General features: G+C 36.6%; 2 protein-coding genes across 3 annotated transcripts in view; one reads left to right on the top strand and one right to left on the bottom strand.

Moving 5' to 3' along the window:
• Positions 1 to 21,833, top strand: part of dpr1 (defective proboscis extension response 1) — a 226,592-nt gene that overhangs the window by 22,853 nt on the left and 181,906 nt on the right. Inside the window, exon 2 of one of the 2 annotated variants that reach the window (XM_086914593.1) lies at positions 7,314 to 7,377. The exons of the other annotated variant lie outside the window; for it this stretch is intronic. The gene's annotated coding sequence lies outside the window, so the exon portion shown is untranslated. The remainder of the gene's footprint in view (positions 1 to 7,313; positions 7,378 to 21,833) is intronic. 2 annotated transcript variants of the gene reach the window in all.
• Positions 2,154 to 15,070, bottom strand: LOC147656550 (E3 ubiquitin-protein ligase MARCHF3-like). Its single transcript, XM_086914595.1, has 7 exons — positions 14,774 to 15,070; positions 13,466 to 13,676; positions 5,598 to 5,723; positions 5,173 to 5,294; positions 4,870 to 4,997; positions 2,783 to 2,931; positions 2,154 to 2,444 (listed from the first exon to the last, which is right to left on the bottom strand). The coding sequence occupies exons 1-7, from the start codon at positions 14,781 to 14,783 to the stop codon at positions 2,414 to 2,416; spliced, it is 777 nt and encodes a 258-aa protein (XP_086770721.1). The 5' UTR covers positions 14,784 to 15,070; the 3' UTR covers positions 2,154 to 2,413.

Here is a 21,833-nt window from a genome sequence, read left to right as displayed (position 1 = left end):
TGTATTATAAAGTAAACTTCAATAATTATCTCTTCGTTAATTGTATAATAACGATTTAACATTATTTGCTAAATATAATTATTTAACATACCTCCCCCAACCAAAAAAAAGAAAAAGAAATATTTCTCCATTTACAGAAAATTAAATTCTTGATGATATATTCGATCTGAAACATTGGTTAGAACGTAATTTTAATAAAATTTGCATTCGATCGTTCCTCTTTCAAATTATATTATAATTCAACTCTCAATATATTCACCATCTATCCGACTATTATCGTCTTATTTTACTCGATCGATCAAAACTAACTTATCTAAACGTGGAATTATCTAAACCGTAATTGATCCGTAGAATTTCCCTGTCCCATTTTGCTTATCTAATCACGATACTCTCGATCTACCTATTTACCCAAGACTCGTGCATTCTCTTCGTTTAACCATGCTTCTTCTTCTACTTGCCTGATCACGACTTGCCTTAATTCATTTGTCTAATCAAGACTGACCTACTCCTCTCGCTTGCAACCAACACTCGAATTCGTCCGCTCCTAACTATCCTATTCTACTTACTTACTGCTCCTTTTCCTTCCTACGTTTCTTTATTATATACAATACAAATATAGATCACAACTTTTTATTGCTTACCTTTTATTTTATCAAAAATAAAATTCTCTTCAATTACATTAGTCACATCTCGACCATTCCATTCTCTCCGAATCGATTCCAAATTCTCTCAATTTTTACATTACGTTCGGTTAAGAAACCACCACGAAGATCATCCATTCAACAGAAGCTCAACCCTTCCCCGATTATTGGCCGTTTAACGAATAGTATGGCATGCGTCAAAGCTTGGGTAGATTCCGGATACATCGTATAACCGGATACATCGGCTGACCCATTAATTACACCGGCTAATTCCGCGAATTGGTCATTAAGGATCAGCTGTTCCGCACTTAATGTCAAGCTAACCGCGCTCAGTTCACTTGGCCCCTGATCCAACGATAGTCAGTGCTCCTTCCAGTACGACGCGGGACACTGTAATTGGTTTGTTGGAGCTTAACTAACTACCGGATAAAGTCGAACGAACCGGCCGCCGTTTAAGCACGGATTATCCAGAACGAGGTGAACAATATTTACTGCTAATTGCCGGGCTTTAGTTTCCCCGATTTATTTCCGCGATAAGAAAATCTGGCGAGCACGCACCTGCGATTCTTTTTTTTTTTTTTTTTTTTTTTTATATTTTATTTCTTTGCCCCTCCTCCATTCATTTTTCCCTTTCTCTTCTATTTTCGACGAGTTTCCTGTCCCTTTTCTTCCACCCAGTGGAGAAAAGATCCTTCTCGTTTCAGAGATCGGTAATTTGTCGTACAATCTCAAAACGTCGTTTAAGAATTAGAAAAAGTGTCGAAACGTTCGACTTTTTTCTTGGATGAAAACGTTTGTCTGCCGCGCTAAAATTCAAGGGGCGTGGCGAATACGAATATTTTTATCCGAATATCTTGTTCGTTCGTCATAAAAACGAGTGGTACGATAATTTCGCGCGTCGTACGAAAGATTTAATCTCGCAAATGAGATTCGAATACTCGGTGGCTCGGCCGCATTAAGCGGGAATATCCCGCGAGCCTGAGCCGCACCTTTTGCCAAGAAAAAATTAGCCGTACCATCGCGGAGAAAACGAAACTGCCGCTGATCTAGCAATTAACCGAGCCTGGACCCGTGCCAACTATTTATATCGCCTCTATTATCATACGTTTCGTAGAGAGAGAGGGAGGGAGGGAGGGAGGGAGGGAGAGAGTGGTAGGCACAAATAGTCACGGTTATCCGTGTAATTCAGAGGAATCGGGGGAGGAATTAAATTATAGGAAGGTTATTTTACGAGGATCGTAGTCGCCGAGGATCGTAAATTTTAATTTTAACGATACTCGGATCGCGGGAATTTATCCGTAGGAGAGTTATAGGATAGTTTAAGTAATTTTTACATGGATTTTTCTTATTACATTTTTCCTTTTTCCTTGTCGAAATCGAAATGGATACTATTTGAAAAGGAAATTGTTAAATTTCGATTTGCATTGCATTCGTTGTTAACGGGAGAAAGAGAAATCTTTTAAAATTATATAATATCATGTAATGGAAGAGGATAGAGGAAAATCGTAGGGATTGTTTTTAGTGATATTTAATACGATAAAATTACAAAAATGTTCGACTCGATACAATGATATAATGATAAAGAAATTGGAATATGGAAGAAAGGAATTAAGGGTTTAACACGCAAAATTTTTTGTTTCTTACGTAAACTTATTAGAAAAAAAAAAAAAAAAAACGATAGAAAATTAAATTCTTCTCTGTACGATGCAATTATCATACCCGCAGCTCTCTATGGGTAATATACGAGATAATAAGTAATTTCCTCTCCTTCGTTACTGGTGCTGAGGGCTGTTATTGATACATCTAATGAAACATAGATACGAAGATGAGACAAGTGCAAGAACGCTAAGAATTATTTAAGAAAAAATTATTTGCACATTTACTCTTATTTTCTATAATAACCACATTTTTAATAAAATATATCGAACGTTATATCGTTACTACGTAAAATCACGCTACGTGCAAATACTTTCTGCAATCATTGTACGTAGAATGTAAACAAAAGCGTAAAAAGACACGTTTACTTTGAATAATTAGAAAAAGAAAGAAACAAACAAAAATCTGAAAGAAATCAATCAATCATTTCGACGAATTCGATAATACAAGAATACGCAAGAATTATTATCTGTGCAATTACGAACCTAGGATTCTGTATGATCGAGTTACCAGACGTTTGATTCTCGTGCGGTTGAAACGATTCGTTGGACGGCCTCCTGAACAGTTGAGGATCCATGATAAGCCTCACGTTGACAGTGCTCTTCCACCACCTATACCAGGGCGACACCTGGTCCTGACGAAAAGAAAAATGAGTTGACCGAGGTGTGGTGAAAGCAAAAGGGATTTGTACAAGCGTACTAGCCCGGTTCTTTTCGAAACCGGATTAAATTATCCGGATAGTTTCGGTTGTCACGGCCAAAAGACACTCCGGTTCGATAAATTAGAGCGGAGTGGTTTCGAAGTGGGCAGGTTTCGAGCTGGCCTAATCGAAACCCTGGCCGAAACTGATTCCTGCGCTGTCACGTATCACCGATAATTCTTAATTAAATGCGCGCCGGTGGCTGGATCTCGATTCGACTACTCGACGGCCAATTGAATTTATGCAGCCGCGAACAAGATTTTGCACGAAATTCTTGCCCCATCCACGTCGAGATATTCACGTCCACGACGTGATTTAACCCCTCTTCAGATCTATCCTCGATTCCATCCTTGTTTTCTTAACTCGTTTCAAAAAAATGTTGCTCGAAGAGTGTTTTTATTTGTGTCTTCGCGTTGATATTCGTATATTTGCGTAAAAAAAATAGGATCACTATTGTTTCTCACGAATTTTTTTATTATTTTTTTATTATTCTTCGAAAACTGCGATTTCTCGAACACAATGATTTTCTTTCAACCGGAAAACCGATCGAAAGTTTTCTTTTCTATTTGTTATCGATTAAAGCGATTTCGATTCTTTTTTCATAAAAATTCCTCGAGATTTATCTTATTTGAGATAGATTTGAAGCAACGAGTTTTGTATCGAGAGGATTCAGTGATGGTTTCGATGAAGTGATTTTAATTGTTGAATCACTCGCTAGGAAAAGCTTTGTGATATGTTAAAGTCGATTACCTCGAATCTAATTTTTAAAAAATAAAAATATAAATATATACCATCGATATTTATTTATCGTTAGAGATACATAAAAATTGTCGAAACAACCAATTGAACTAACTCAACAAAATAGCAACAACATTCGAATCCTAATAAAAACGGAGAGAATCTTCCTCTTCTTCGATAATTTAAAAGAAAAAGAAGAGAAAGGAGAAAGAATCGTATTATCAAAACTGTCACCTCGTTTATAAAACTCCCCGGGTATCTTCCCCCCTTCCGTTACGTTTCCTTAAACCGGAAAGAGGGTGTCGCGCCACGTTTGTTCCGGTTCACCACGTTGACGCTTCCCCATTCACGCGGCGTACCGTCGCCTCACCTGTTTCACCTTTGCGCCCCGGCTTAATGCATCCGCTTCGAGGCAGCTTGTTATCTGGGTCGGCGGCGGAATCGTGTCGCCGTAAACATAAACCGCGAAAGACAGTCGACAGTCGACAACCGCAGAGAGGACGTCGACCTAGACCTGCCTTCGAGCAGCCGGATGCGCATTCGTCCTCGACACACGCGAAAAATTCGAAGGAGAAGCGTGCTGCATTTGAGGGGAAAAAGCAGTTGGCTCGTTGGATAATTGGGTTTGGGGAATCGAGGAGGAGGGAATCTTTTCGATCCGTGGATTATGGAGAGAGATCGGGTATCGATGATGGAGATTACGATCGAATTGTGGTAAACAAGAAGGGGAAGATGGAGTCTCGTATGGAAATTGATAGATTGGTTGGGAGGGGATAGATTTTGATCGATGGATTTTGAAAGGAAATGTTGGCTGCTTGAAGAGAGGAGGGTCTGTGTGCCAGATCTGGAAGAAATGTGCATTCGACGTAAAAATTATTCGTATTTGTTGGATTAAAGAGGTGAAATAAAAATATATTGAGTTTGGAAATGGTGTCGATACGAACGAGTGTTTAGTAGTATTGTAGATATCTTAATTAATGTGGATTCTGATATTTTCTATAGTTTTTCCATGTTACAAGCAAATTCTGTAGTTGGCGAAAGTTTAATGTAATTTTACGCGAATTTTGGTTATCGTTCGATCCTTGTAACACGGATTTCAAACTTAATTGTAATTTGTATGAAAGGTATAATTACTTTTCCAAGTAAATAGACTGTTGTGATGTAGCCCAGCACCACGATAGTAAGAAAAAACCAAATAGCTCCTCTTGTCCAGAGCTTCGAAATTCCAATTTTTTTCCCTTCGATAACGAAATATTGCATACCTATATATTGCAACATAAATAACATCAATTTAACAATTAAACAATAATATATAGGTGTATATCTTTTTAATATAATTTCTCGTAACTTCATCTCGTAACAAAAATAATGAAAAAGAAAGACGTAGGAAAGTTCTGTTCGCAATTTTATTTCTCTATTTATTACATCTAGACTCACCTAAAAGACAAACAGTAACCAAACCGACCGTAACGACAGAAAGTAATGTGAAGATAAGCAAATCTGACTGTATGTTTCTACGATTCCTGGGATGGGTAATCCATATTCTCAACGATTCTGGCCTGAAGGTTCCCATAAAAGTGATCACTATACAGGTCGAAAACAAGTTGAATTTCATGTGTTATTTTCGACGTAAAATCGAGTTACTTCCATCAAATATTCATGAACATTAGAATAAAATTTCAATATTTGTAAAATTTATCGAATGATCACTCTGTTGAGAATAATTAAATCCCTGATTTTCGTAAAATGATTACGCGCGACACCATAATTGTTATTATCTTATAGTCGAAGGGAACAATTAACGAATTCTTTTTTAATAAATGGAATGTTGAGAAGGAATTGTATACAATTGTATTACTTACCATCGATAGCGTGGTGTTTCGATAACGTTGAAGTGATAGCGACATAACTCGCAATAAGAGCGACACGATTGATTCAACCATCTTTCCAGGCAGGCCAAGTGCACATAAGCTAAGGATCCCTTACACCTGAACAAATTGTTTCGTTCTATGAAATCGATTCTATGATATCATCATAATCATATATTCTATTTAAGTTCTATTTTCTTGGCTGGCCATAGTTATTCTATTCTACTCGCCTTCTGCCTCGCCATTGTTGATTTACACTACTCGTGAATATCCTATTTTACAATCAAGTTCAATGCATCATTAAAGAAATACCAATTTTACTAATTTCACAATTTCTCTTTAACTTTTTTTTTTTTTTAGTAATAAACTCTTTTTAATTTTGAATTTTTATTTATCGAACATTTGTTTTCAACGAAGAAAAAAAAAAAATTCTCAATTCTTTTATATCAAAATTCTTCTTAACGTCATTCTCAAATCTTTAGTAACCGCATCTTCCTTGGAATTTTATCCTATCCTGATTTCCTCCATTATTTCAATTTTCTTTTCTGTTATTCCTTCTATATCGCTGTAATCCCTTTTCTGACGCCTTTCCTTGCGTTGCTCTTTATCCCTGAAATTCCTCTTCTTCCACGGAAAAATGCTCTTTCGTCGGCAGAATTCATCCTAGAATCGCCAATAGCGAACCATTCTCTTCGAATATGAAAATTTCAACCTGAATTTTCAATCCTGGTTCGAGAAATATACTTGCCTTTGAAGGAACGCATGTGGACTAATAGATTACTTCGTACCATTGATCCACAGGATGGAAATAGTCTATGGAAATAGTTTGAATCGGGCGAAGAATCCTGACAAATATCACAGAGATCAAATAATAGAGATGATTTTGAAGAAAGTGATCAATGAAGACCATCGCTTCACCACAGAATGGACGCCATTTGATGCAGGTGGCTCACAACTTCAGGGATTCTGAATTAATTAGAGGTCCAGAAAAAATTTGATATTTTACTTGGAAGAACACGCTTACGAAGATTTAAATTTACAGATTATAATATTTTTTCTGTTTTTATCATGGACAAAATCAATTTCTACGATTTCGATTTATCGTCGCTCAAAATTATTTATATTGAAGGAAATTAACGCGAAAAGCAAGCTGAGCTTCTTCCTCCTTTTGCAACGACAACGTCGTTATATTTCCTCGTTCGAGGAGAGGATCGATTCAATCTTGCAACTCGGCGAACGTGTCGAAATTCGCATTATAAAACTGGTCGCGCATACATCACAAAGCGGAATCAAGCTAGCTCGATCTTATTTCCTTCAGGGTATTCAGGCTCCTTATATTTCACAGTAACATTCGAATAAGAATAGAAGTTGAGTAAGTTTGAAAATTACGATGTCGACCGTCCACCGAAGTGATTTGCATCCGACCATCGTCTCTTCTCTCGCCCTCCTCTCTCTCTTTCTCCAACTTTCCTATCATATCGAGTATCTTTAATCATTCGAACGCCGGTTATTGTCGATGATCCTTGGAAAAATTTCCACGCGTCGACTTTTTCTATCGATAAATATAAAAAAAAAAGGGAGGAAGGGGGAATAATTTATGATTATTTTGTCCATTGGATTTTTTCTTCTTCTTCTTTTGGATTAAGGAGAATAGCGAAGAATTTATAAGATATGGATGTTATTAACTTTTAAACGTATTCTGTGTTACAGGTAAGGAGCACGACTGCTAAAAAAAAGGGTCAGAAACTAGTGATCACCATCGTGCAGATAATGGGTAAAGTACACATTCCAACGTCCTTACTTTATTATCTCTGATTGCATTCAATTCCATTTTAATGAAATGATCCTCAAGTGGTTCGTTTTTATTTTCAAAAAAAAAAAAAAAAAAAAAAAAAAGATCTGTCATCGTTCGAGGAGACACGAACGAATCGAATTTGAAAATATGAAATTGTACCACGTGTTCCTTGTTTACAACACGACGATTTTCCGTCTACTATTAATCCACTTTCGTTCGAAAGATGAATTTTAAATACTCGCGTTTCATTGTTGTTACGCGTAACTAATTTTCGCAAAGAGAAGGAGTGTAAAGAATTCAAATCTTTTCGTGTAAGGGAGACGCGAGAAAGATGTTAAAGGAACAGATGGGAAGGGAAGAGGGCAACTCGCGTGTACCACCAGTGATTTCTCCATTTTCCACGAGGTGGTGCACGAAGATAGCGTTTCCATTCCATCCTTTCTCCGCTCCTTTACACCTTTATATTCTTCGTGATTTTTTATTTTTCCTTCTTTTTTTTTCCTTCTTCTTCTTGCTCATAATTTTGATCATTCGATTGTTCGTAGTTTTAACGATATCAAATTCAGTCAGATAAACAGATATTTTATATAGTGAGCGTTATAATACGAGAATTGGAGAACTGTTTTAGAAAACTGTTTCGAAATGTATGGTAATTAAATTATAGAACGATAGGTTTTAATTTGAATTGAAAAAGAAAAAAGAAAGAAAAATCGCACAAGTCTTCGATGGATGATTGTTAGATGATTTCAGATCAGAAGAATCTGACGAAACGGAAGAAAAAGTTTCAAAAACTTTGAAAGGGGAGGTTCCTATAACACAGCACTTTCACAACAATTTCTCGTTATAGGGGAACAAGTGTAACAAAGTTTAAAGACTAATTGACTCGACACGATACATTTGTAACGTGAACCACGCGCTACTTTCGCGTTAGTTGGTCTAACTACTTGGTCCAACTCGAGAAAATATGTGTATTAATGTGTTTCGCAAAGTTGGAATAATCTTTGTTCTTATTATTAGTTAATTCAAAATAGAGCTTCGAAACTATATTTTCCAAGTCAAATCATCTCAATAAAATTAATTCGATCTCTCTTTCTTATCAATGAAAATCATTATTCTGTGCCTAATAGAATATAACAACTGGAATCATTTCTCATCGATTCCTCCTTTCCAGCGACTTTTAAATTTTCTCTACATTCCCGAAATTAAATTTCAATCGAGAAAGAAAACTCTTCGCTTTTATTTTCGTTTATTCCTTTATAAAGGATCGAAGAAACGCGCAGCATTTGCCGACCTTTTTTCTTTTTTTTTTTTTGTCCGATTTCCACGCATTTCTCGCGCGTCGAACCACTCGTTTCAATACGAAAGCAAAAGTTCATCCCCCTTCAATTATTCCCGCATCCCAACCAAATTGAACAGTCTACTTTCTAAATTTCCATCCCGACCGCCATTTCATCAAACTGTTCGTTCCTCGCCATTTATTTGCATGTCCCCTCCCCCCCACTCGAGTCTCATACGAAAATAATAGAAAAATTCCGCGCGAAAAACGAGGCGGTTCACGAGCAATGGGTCGAGCGTTTATTTTTATTTTTATTTTTTTTTTTTTCGTTTCATAATTTGTCTGGCCGATCTTTTCGCCAACCAATATTACCGAACAATCCCGCTTCTGTCAATGTCGAAAATATTTTTTCCTGGATCCTGGATCATCGATTGATGGAAAAAAAAAAAAAAGTAACACTCGCGTTTTTCATTCGCACACTCGTTTTTTTCTTCATCGACGTTTGCCCTGGATATTTCATTTTCGCGGCTACAAATCGGAAGATCGAAATGAGGTTGTCATTTGTTAATCCCTGAAAAATGACAAAATGATGGAGATAAATAGGTATATACGTAATCATCTTGTGCAGAAGAAATAAAAATAAACATTTAAGCAAGTTGTTGTGCCTGTCTATCAATTAAAATTATTAAAAAATCAATTATCCAAAATAATTCACAACAAATAACAATTTATATAAATAATTTCGAAATAGTTTGAAGATTACAGAGATACTGTCGACGCACAAAAATCGATCTCCATATATATATATAAAAGAAAAAAAAATAATAATATCTCGTAACAATCCCAAGCTTCGATCCAATTCTAATCCATAGACGTAGTTTAGGCAGTTTCCATAGGGGGATAACCGATCTGGCTAATCTCGATGACTGATTGCGTAAGCAGATCAATGCTCGCGCCAATGTCTCTCTGTTAATCCCCGTGAATCGCGTACACGGGCTGTCACTTTTGTCCCTGTCACCCCTCTGTTACAGACGCGAGATTAAATAATACATCCGCGTGTAAACACATTTCACGTGTATATAAACGCGGGGATAAAAACGAGAAGGAGTGGGGGAGGGTCTTTTGACACGCCGTTGGACACGATATTTGCAGACTTTGAAAATGTCGAGTCGAGGGAGAGAGGGAGGAAGGGGGGCGAAAGTCGAAGTGAACGAGTGAAAAGAAATAGGTCGCGTGATACGCGTGTCGTTCCACGAGAATTCTCACGAGGGCCACGAGGTGAATTAAGTTCCTTGTGGAGATGGCTTGTGCCAAAAGGAAATAAAGGAGGGGCGGGGGAGGGAAAGGATGGAAAGAGACGAGAAAGGTGAATGAATAGAGGTGAACGAGCGAAAAGTAGTGTAATCAAAGGGGAAATTATATTTAAGAAGGACGGGAACTTGGTATTGTGTTTTTTTTTTTTTTTTTTTTCTTTTTTTTTCCTCGAATTTTGACGAGTTTCCGCGCGAATAGATCGGAAATAAAAATATTCGGAACGATCTAAAATTTCGATTTTACGATCTAAAGATTCTAAAAGATTCAACGGTTAAAAAATATTAAAGAAAGAAGATTTATCGAAATTTTCATTGCGTACACGTAATTCCAATTGACAATTCGATTCGCGGTTGAAATTGAATAATGGACGATAATGGAAAATACGATTAAAAAGAAACTGGTATAGATTTTTATTCGAATTTGTTCTCCGTTCCAGTTTCACTCGAGACGAGATTAAAATTGTAGACCAAGACCGACACGAGTCCTCGAATTCGATTAAGAAGGGTTAGAAAGGGAGGGGGAGGAAGGGGTCGTAAAGTTGGGAGCAAACGTTTCGTGAAACCGAGATAACAACTGGAGAAAGAAGTTCGCTGCCCGTGTTTCCATTGTTTCATCGAAACGATTTATTTATGTTGGAATAATTTTAACGGATTCAGTTGGCAGGGGTGGGGGTGGGGGTCGGACAGAGGGATAATTCCAATTTGAACTGGGAACGCAATCGCGTTTTCCCTTTCCACGAAAAATCTAATTTCAAGGGAGCGAGGCGGTTAAACAGGCGCCACGGGGACACTTGAAAACAGTTCGTACTGTTTCTTTGGGTTAATGGAGTTTGTTTAGGATTATATTAATATCGAGAAATTTAAAAAAAAGGAATTTTTACACGAAGAAACGAGGACGCGATATCGAATGCCTTAAAATAGATTGCTTCAAAAATATTTAGATTCGTCGTATATGTATATACATGTATTTTTTCCTTGTTAATTTAAAGAAGATGCAATAGAACAGGCGTACAGTGAATTTAAACGAAACATATTCTTTCTGTGAAAATTATTTCCTTTTCAATTTTCATCTTTTTTATTTCTAATACACTGGAATTAAAATATATATATATTTGTTGTTTGCGTATATACAATACACGTTACGAGCAATTGGCTACTTGAAATCTAATTTTCGCATCGTTTCGCATGACGGGGCGTAATACCGCGGTCCAAGATACGCGATTAACGTATTTCCACGAGCCCTGTTTCGCGTGATTATTTTAGTATTGTGAAAATACAGGGCCGCCGAATGTACACATTTATCGGCAAACGTCATTGCATTCGATAAATTTGTGAGTATAATTCTGAAAGGATTTATTCCTGCCGATACCGATTGTTCCCGACATCCAAGTGTTTGTCACCTGTCTCGCCTTTCGTCTAAACAAATGGTGATATGGTAATATTGACTCGGTATCGGTGAACCGTTTAGAAATGAAAATCGATTGGAAATTTGTTAAATGCATCCCGTTGGATTTATTCCTTGAATGATTTTTTTTTCTTTATCCTTGGAAGTAAATAAATTTAAAAATCCAAGGGGAATAGCAGTTTCTATTTAGCGAGTCTCATATATTTATGATAGATGTGATAGATTTTTAGAAAAAACGACACAATTGGTGGAAATGGAATTTTAGTTTAGATAAATCATGGAAAATATGGTCATTTTAAATAGTAATGTAATATAGAATAAATTATAGAGATGATTCCTTGCGAAATTTCAAATTTGTTTGTTTATAAAAACATATAATATTCTAAATTTCCTGACAGACCAGGCACAAAATAAATTGCATTTGTGACAAACAGAATGTTTAAACAATACAAATTTTAAAAAAAGAAGGAAACGATTCAATCGTCATTTCATGTGAAACGAATTACAGATAAATTCTTTGAATTTCAAACAATATTGGCTGGTTAATGGTTGACGGATTTCACGGTAATTAGTCGACACAGGATAACCATTACTCAATCGACTAACGTGAGAATTAATTAGCATTCTCCTCGCCCTGAAATTTTACTTGCAAAATTGGCCGCCCTTCGAGTTGTTAAGGTGTGAATGGATTCCCTTGCTTTAAAGCCTTGATAAGTTTACGAGAATCAGATTTCGATGAAATTTTATTGCTCGTAAAAATATCCCGGATAATTAATAGCATCGAAAGAAATTTAAAAATGCGTGAATGGAAAGGAGAGGGTTCGTTCGATTGATATGAAATTCAACTAAATATTGTATTATCAAAAGTAATATATTTAATATATTTCGAAAATTTAACGAAATGAATAAATGTTTTAAACAATTTGAATAAATTCTTTATAAAGAGGAATGAGTATATATACATTTTTAAAACTATTCGTTGAAAGATATCAATAGTTAAAATATCGAAGATACCAATGTCTCTCCATCCGTTCAATTTATTTCAAATTCCCTTTCGAATTCCTATTCGAAAAATTTTTACCGTTAGATATAGATTAAACTTTTCCTTTGGTATATTTGTCTTTTCTTCTTTTTTTTCTCTCTCTCTCTTTCTTTTTAAATTGTAAATGCCAACTGACAGATTTTTCGTAGCGATAGCAGTGACAGTTGATCCTGCATCATACTACAGTTCCTGAATTTGAATTCAAATGTAGTTTCCTTGAAATAGAAATCCATGTTTGCACGATGGTATATCGAATGTGCTGCGCTTTATATCGCTCGTTGATATGAAGTATTTTATACGTTTCTTCAATATCTTTTTCGGTTATTTTTTTTTTCTATTTCTCGTTTGATTTATAATACGCGAAAAAACATGTGAAAAAAGAAAGAGAGAGATTTTATAACAGGTTGAATTGCTATATAAATTGGAATATTATTCGAAACAAATTCTAAAGAACAAAAATGTTAGAAATTTGACGAGCAAAACGGCTTCTTTCAATTCGGATCTGGATCGATAGATCCCCTCTAAACATTGATTTAACATTGAGAATTTGCGAAGTTGATTTTTTATCGATTTGTTCTAAAAAAAAAAAACGGAATTTGTGAAATTAGCAAAAGTTCAAGAATAAATTGCAACAAACAAAAATTTTTATTCGAAAATAGAAAAGTGCGAATATTTAATCAACTTAACACGGTTTAGAGAGATTCAATATAAATTTTCAATACAAATTTTTGCTTGCCGTGATCTTCATTTTTCTTTCCTTTAACTAAAAAAATATCATACTATCGAAAATTTCCTGTAATAAAAAAAAAAAACTCCTTTCCTCTTATTCTCTGTTTCAAACAAAATCTACTATATACAAACAATTTCAATCTTCGCCCACGTCAAAATCGTTTCCACGTAATGCATACAACTTTAATAAATCCACCTCCAGCTTTCGTTCGAAACCCTGGTTGACCTCGCGAGCCGAGATCACGGCAAGCCGATCCGCGAAAAGGGGTGGGTGGGTCGAATTGGTCGATGGATACATTTACCTACAAGGCGAAATGAGCGGCTCCTTGGACGTGTTTGTGTGACATATTCGGCATACGATGGAGCCAACCGAGACCAGGCTGCGGGTAAGCCTGTGTTGCTGGCCGAGCCCGAGAGACATTTGCTGCGTGTCGCAGTCATTTAAATTGCAGGACGAGCCCTCGGGAACGGTGACCGGTAGCATCGGGATGCCGTGCTCGTGATCCAAGTTAACTGGAATCGAAGAGAAGGATACACAGGGAGCCGGTGCATATGTATGATCCCCCTACGCGTTTACTTACACCCCCTATCCCGCGTAATGGCCGGCTTTCTGCGAAATTCCCTCCCTCGAATATCGATTAACGCGCCCCCCCTCCCCCCCTCGATTCTATTCGCCCCTCGATATATCGGGAATTTGTTTTTGCTGTATTGGTTGGTTTGTTCGATCGAAAGGGTGGCGTGAAATTAAAAAGCGAAGGATCAGGATTTTAGATATTTTTCGTCCGAATGATAATTATCGTGGTGGTTAATTTGAATGAATGCGTTACTCTGAATATATTATATATGTTTCAATTATTTCTTTCCTAGTGTTCGATGAAAATTCAATATCGCGCAAAGGAGAAACAAAAATTAACGAACGGTTTAAGAAACGGAATTTGATCAGGTTTGGAAACAAGTAGAATGGCATTCATTAATGCATATCATAATCCCTATCGAACTCTTCCCCCAGGAGACGGTGGCCGGTATTAACGAAATTTAGCATCACCGGAAAACTTCTGGGATCTGCGGTTCGAACGGTGCCATCCTGTTTGTAATTCAAGGGGGCAATATCAGATTTCGCATTGATTAATTCCAGGGAGTAAATTCCCACAAAGCCTGCCATTACGCCTAATAGGCTGTAAATACACGCAGATGCGTGCAGAACGTGGTGGATCATACATATGCACCGTATTTTCCTTCCTGTGTTTTCGTTTCAACTCCCTGCCTTTAAGATTAATCGTTGAATATCTATCCTCCATTACTCTATCATCTCTAACGATGCGTTTTCACGTCGTCGTATTTATTCGTTCGACGAAACACGGTTTTTAAAATTATTACTAAATCGTATTTTATTCTTGAAGAAAATCTCAAGGGGCGAATCTCGCGATTAATTTGCGAAATCGAGAGAAGAGCTTGACTTTCTAAAAAAAAAATAAAAAAAAAATTTAAATAACGAAGGGACTCGATCTGATTTTTAAACTTCTTTCGAATTCAATCGGAAGCGTTCGAATAGTTATCGAAGGAACGGACGCTCCTCCGCGTGAATTCTGTTATTTTAAACGGTCACGTACCTACTTGCATCCCCGACGATGAAAATATAACCAAAAGGTTGAACGGTCTGTTGAGACGTCTGACCAAAGGGTTTACTCGGGAGTTACTCGAATCGATACTGTAATTTCTGAAAGATCTGTTTCTTATTCAATGCGATCCTTCCGTATGCAAATGAGGCGCTGAAGGGGAGCCAGCTGGAAAAAGGATAACGTTGCCGGTTTGGATAACCGATAGAACTGTCAGTTCATCGTAGTGAAACGCGACGATGCGCCCCCTTTTACGGACGACAGCTATTCCCTTCTCGTTTCCCAGACAAACGATAAACGAATAAACAAATAAGAGAAGGGAGCGAACAACGATGATATTATATTTGTCGAAAATTATCTCCAAGATTTTTTTTTCAACGTCGAATGATTAAAGAGAGAACGATCGAGGAGTGGACGTATTTCATAAATTTTTGTAATTAATTTTATGTTACTTTTTTACAAACTAAAAAAGTTTGCCGTGAAAATTTTTCTATAAAATTTTTTAGCTGATCGTGTCTTTCGTGTCTACGAATTTTAAATTTATAAATTAACTTTAAAATAAGACTTGATAAATTTTCGTAGACGAGCATTAGATTATTTCGTTTAACGGTTTTTCGATAAAAAACTGCGTTCTATAATTGGAGATAAAAGTATCACGCGATATATCTTTTTCATACGATAAATATTCCTGTAACTGCAAAAAAAAAAGAAAAAAAAGGACGAATTTTGTCGAATGATTCGATCTTTTTTTTTTTTATTCTCTCTCTTCAAAAAATTTAATTAAACGTACATCCAGATTAACTTCCACCAAGTGTAATATATTCCCAATAAAAATGATATTCCGTGAAATTTATTCGAATGTTTTTCCCGTAATAAATTCACTCGTCCTTGTCGTATTTTCAATTTTATTTAATGTCCAATCTCGCACGCGAGCCCATTGTTTGCTCAATATTTCGATTTTACAAATGTTTACAGAGCCCGGCCCATTCTTTGTCGCCTGCGAGATATCGTGAATTATTAAAGGAAATTCATGATCCAACGCCAATTTCCAACGCGACCTGCGATATTAATTCGCCCGTATCTCGTTAAACCGAGCATTTTTCTGTTCGTTTTTTAAACGGATCGAGACGATGAAATTATTTTACAACAACGATTCCTCGAACGGACGAGCGCGAAATCAAAAGGATTCTTCATTTCTCGTCGTCAATCTCTTCGTGGACCGCTTCCGTGAACGGGATGAAATTAATAGATCGACTGAAAAAAATTATGGAGCTATATTTGTGGATGATATATTTCTTTTTTTTTTTTTTCGTGGTGGAAAAATCGATGGCGCCATATATATATATAGATATTCCTCTTTTTTCTTTTGATCGCATTCTCGTTACGATTTCAAACGATTTAACTCTGATGGCAATCGATGTTTCGTGATTGAACATCTTTTTATTGGAATATTCTGGAAAATTATTAGATCGTTCGTCCTTTTTCTCATCGAGCCGGTAAATTTTCATATTCAGATATTTCAGAAATTATTCTCTTTACGTGTATGGATTATATTATCCTTCAGAATTAGAATTTTATAATAGGATTTACCTCCCCCTTATTTAATCCTCTTTGATAATAGAAATTCCATTTCGAATTATTTGTCGGTATTTTGTAATTCGTGTTATTCGGTTGAAAATCTAGTTGTATTTCAGTTCTTCGACGTAACATTTGGTAATTTTGATTAATAAATATTCCTTTCCAAAGTAATCGATTGATAAAATTATAAATTTTAAATAACACGAATAAGGATGACAATTAATACAGTTTCACGAATCGAATTAACAATTTCCTCCTGTTGATTCAACGATTTTTAAATTTTCTATTTTTAAATTTCCCAAGATCCAAACAATGTTCCATTCGATTATTGAGAAAAAAGAAAATTTAATTCACAAATTTATAAGTTCTTAAAATCTTGCTCTAATAATAGTACGATCCTTCCATTTAATTCCCACGAGATTTTAATTCACGTATAATCCTATCGTCGTCATCATCATCCCTGTAACTGAGATTATCCATAAAATTATTCCAACGATCGTAAATATTCTTATCCGCGAAACGAGGGAACGAAATAATCCCGGACTTCACGCGTATTAATAAAATTAAAGGAAATAATGAAATAACCGTGAAATATCGATGCCATGTATCGGTATATCGAAAAATAGCGGAAGAAATGTATCTTGAGACGTTGCCGCCCCGTAGTAGGATTATGAAGATTAATTAACTGCAGAAATACCGTGCTACGCCACGCTGTAAATTGAATCTCCCAAGTCAGCTGATTTATGGCGCTATTGCGTCGAAACTTTTTCCCGCGAAATATCCAGATTTGCATTGCATTAAATGGAAAGGTCTATCACTCATAAGGCGATAACCATCGCCTCTAGCGGTTGGAATTTTTTTTTAACCCGGCCAATCTCTTCCCTCCTGATCGTTCTTTAACAAATGCCTCAACAAATTGCAATGGGAAGGGTGGATACGAGTAACGAGTATATTCTAATTAAATCAATTCCTTCTCGCGAGTTTTTTCCGGGAGGAAATCTTAAATTATTAAATCACGTTCGTTTACAATCAATCCTCGAAGGAAATCAAAGTTGAGCCAATTCATACTCGCCTAATTCTTCGAGGTTCCATAATTTTCAGATTCTTTTATTAGCTCGAAAAATATCGTATATATCGAAATTCGAAGGGCAATTCAAAGGATTCGACGAGCTTACTTTTTTATTTCTACCTTCTCAAATTTCCAGATATGTATATGTTACGCTTTCGAGTCGAACAAAAGGCGATTCTTGAAGTAGAATTCCGTCCCCTGATCCCCGACACCGAGTGATGCCGCGTTTCGAATTGAATTTACTTACAGCGGGCATAACATTCTCGCCGAAGAAGTTTACCTTTCGACTCTCGTATTCGAGATTTTGTTTTCGCGGAACCGCCAAACTTTTCCGCCCCCGGGTCGCCGTTCATTCGGATTTCCTCCTTCGAAATTTTCCACTCCTCCTTTTCCCTCCTCTCCTGTCCAGAAAAACAGAAACATATTCCTGTGCGAAAAAATTCTCCCGAAGATGGATTCTTCGCTTTGCGGACCAAGGGAAAAACATATCGCTAAGAAGGTCGAGGAAGAAGGCGGATATTTAGATTATTTCCTCCGTTTGTCGTTTAATCTTGGACGAGTTGGGAAACTTTGAATTTCAGACGATATTTCTTCTCGCGGGAGATTAAATTAAACTATAATTTTTACTTCGATTTTATTATTTTCGAGAAGTCTATGCAATATCTTACCGTTCTAACTTGAATGAAGTAAGAAAAGTGGAAGGAATTGAAAAATAGGATGGAATAATCGAGGGGATGATTCTCAAGAAAATCAGAAAGGAAACGTATCTACGAAAAAGAAAGAGCGGCAACCCTTCGAATCGATGCTTTTTGGTGAATGGAAAACGACCACGGGCAAAATTTGATGTACCGGCGTGAATACACGTGTATTAATCCTATTGTGAGAATACCTTAGATAGTTCAGTCCATTTCATCTCCACCGCTTTATCACTAAATATTGCCTGACTTACGCCACGGATACTGTTCAACGGGGTTGCAGCAACGATTTCATTGTTCACGGTTCTGCTCATCTGTGTACACCATCGTTATAGAAGACGAGCCACATTTGTCATTTCACGAGGAAATAGTTTGATTCAACGTTTCTAATTAAACGGGTGCAATAAGTGTGTATATATGTTATAATATAATTGCATCGTCGAGTTTGGGGAAACTTTGTCGACTAACGAAATTAATCGTGACATTTTCTCGAATAAGGATTTCGAATAAGTTTCACATTTTGTACGCACACTTTAATTGTTATCGTCTGTCGATTGATTAGTGCTCCTTTAACGAGACTATAATAAGATTCTCAGGCAATCAGAATTACCAATTCCACTTGCAAGAACGTTCTCCATTTATACCGGAGATGGTACGATCACAACATTAACGCGTTATTACGCATCGTCCTAAGTAATTTACTAAAATTAACTAACGTGAACGTGGTTCAAGAATGCCTTCTATGCAAATTAAAATTCTCTCGTATTGTAATATTCTGACAAACGTTTCTACGCGATCGATTTAATTGATTTAATTATCAATCATTTTCTATTTCCATTCACAGCAAACGTATTATTACGGTATCGACTCGAATCGCTTCTTCGACGAATTTCTTCTCCTCTTCGCGGAGAAGAGGAATAAAAATTTTACAGAAATATTTTCAAAGTCACACACACACACACACGTAATACACCGACGTGCAGATCCCAGACGATACGCATTATGGGATACGCGCGCAATTTCACTCTGGAGACGGGTTTTCGTGGGGGTGTCGTGTTTAGTGGCGATAAATTTCGGGGTTGTACCTTAAGACGGTCAGATGTACGTATACACGTGAACGGGGGTGAGCACAGAGGGGTAGGAGGGGATGGCGCACTCGCGTGTTGGTGACGTGGTAGTTAGTAATGTGGCACGGTTGTAGAACGGCGCGAGGAGCACAAATTTTCCGAGCTGCCAGCTACGAGGACATATTTAGGGCGTCGCCCGCGTGTTTTCATAATCTCTCTAATTTCCATTAGCGCGATAACCGAGGGAGAGATCTTGGAATTTATTTTTCTAATCGCGGCGATCGTTCTCCTCCGCGAAACCGATGGCTGAAACGATATGTTTGCATTTTCGTCGATCTCGATGATTATCTCGACTTCTGTTCTCTCGCTTTCGATACTGTTGATCGAATAATACTGTCGTTGCCTGAATGTTTCTATTAATTTTTCGTACGTGTAGCTCTTCCTTTTTAAATTTAAGCGGATAGGAAATATTTCTTCAAACGATAGGTTCATCGAATAATACTGTTGTTGCCTATTAATTTTTCTATTAATTTTTCGTACGCAAGCGTGTAGCTTTTTAAATTTGAGCGGATAGGAAATATTTGTTTAAACGAAGTGTTTAAACGAAGTGGATAGGTTTAAATCTACTTTTAATCGAGTTACACGCGATGAATTTTCTTCCTTAAATTTTTGTTGCGAATTGTTGCCGCCCAATATCGAGTAAACGCTACGCATCGAGCAAGAAACAAATTTATGACACTCCACCGACGTTTATGCATTTCGGTAATGTGCTTTACACTGTAATATCGCCTTTCTTGGGTTCCAATTTCCCGTCGTTTCCCGCTCGAGGGGGGAAATGCATCGCAGGGTATAAGGAGGATCCTCGAAAGGGAGGAGAATCGAAACTCGCAAGCCGCTTAAAGCTGGTTTTGTAGTCATTTGTCGTGGAAGAGATCGAACGGTGGAAAAAACCGCTCCAACGTTTGGACGGATGATTTCAATGAATTGTTCGCGATCGTGGAAAAGCAAAGTAGTTTGGAAATATTTAATATTTCTTCAAGTTTTTCAACTTGCTGATTGTCGGTCGTTTGCACTTGTTCCTCTCTTCGTTATAAATAAATTTTTAATAGCGGTTTCGGAATATTTTTACAACGATTTGAAAATTAATCGATTATTAGCTACAAAAAGTATCTACACTCTTTACGTTGCATTATATGAGTCCTGTAATACATATTAAAACAGATATCCAAATTTTCCTCGATTAATGTGAATAAAGCAAGACGTTCATTGCTCGTGGAAATTATCGATATATTTTTTAATTCTCAATCAATTTCAATTGTTATTAACTGCAAACAAAACTTAATTATTCGGTAGAGAAAGAATTTTTTATTGTATATAATATCGCGTTTCCTAAATATTTTTATCCGAATCGACGAGGCCAACGTGTCGAAACAACGCGCAACACGGGTTCCACGGAGTGTAGAAAGAGATATCGGTGTGCGGTTTAATTTGTATCCAGCCCGAGGCTCACGTTTGGGGATGTATAAAACCTGTGGATCAACAAAGGTTGTTTTACTGATGTTTGCGCGGGGAACCAGAAGAGAGCTATCTCTCGTGGCTATTTTCAAATGCCTCTTTCATCTTTGGGAAATAAATTCCACGAGTACAAGTACTTCTTCTTAAAGCGTCGTGATATCATTTTTCGCGAGTCTCGCGAGTTTCTTTTTCTTTTTTTCGTGACAAATGTTTCGTGGATTATCGTATTTCTTTTACGGGCACTTTTTTCTTTGTTATATTGCATTTATATTTGTAGCAGAAAATAGAAAGTGAATTCTCTTTACAAATATGAAGGTAGTTCGATCGTGGCATAGATTAAGTTATTTCTCTCAAAATGATTAATTATTTGCTAAAACTAGCCTCGAAGCTTTTTATGGAACTCTTTGTGTATTCATTTTACGAAAATAATTTATTTAAAAAGTAAAATAATGTGAAAATAAACTAAATTATACATCGCACATTTGCCACGAATACGTAAAAATCCGCAGACAAACAAAAATTATAAAATAATTTTAAAATGAATTCAATGAAGTGTGTTGTATAATTTAAAAATAAAAATACGATCAAAGAAAAAAGAGTCGAAAACTTCTGTTGAAAAAATTAAAAATGATCAAAGTGGTTTCAATTATACGCGTTCAAACGCGTTACACAAAGTAGAAAAAATAATCGAATTTCTCACGATATTTTTATTCCACGACTGGCCGTTATTCCATTTCAACCCGAATGTAATAATCATCGAAACGGGGGCAGCACAAAAAAATTCTTCTTCCGCTAATAAAGATTAACGAGAACTCGCGTTTCCTCGCTCAATTTACCTCCTGGTTTGATGCTAATTATTTTTTCAACAGGTGAAAACACGCGTCGAGAGATAATCCTTGGCGAAAAATAGATCGAATCGCGATTGTCGTAAAAATTACGCGCCATAATTTTTACTTGCTGCGACGTGTTCTCGCGTCTGCGTGCGAAATCCACATTTGGCAGAATATAAATATTCGGTCGAGGGAATAAAAACGGGACAAAGTGGATAGGCTTATCTCGCGATTTCTAAAAAAATTAAAAAGATTGTCGTGCAAACGATCCGTTTAGACGGATTTATAAATTTTTATAAT

The sequence above is a fragment of the Apis florea genome, unplaced genomic scaffold (assembly GCF_048593485.1).
Source record: "Apis florea isolate Af1SG1 unplaced genomic scaffold, ASM4859348v1 contig_3696_pilon, whole genome shotgun sequence".
NCBI classification, from domain to species: domain Eukaryota; kingdom Metazoa; phylum Arthropoda; class Insecta; order Hymenoptera; family Apidae; genus Apis; species Apis florea.
The sequence above is the reverse complement of the archived record's forward strand: the minus strand, read 5'-3'. Positions and strand labels throughout refer to the sequence as shown.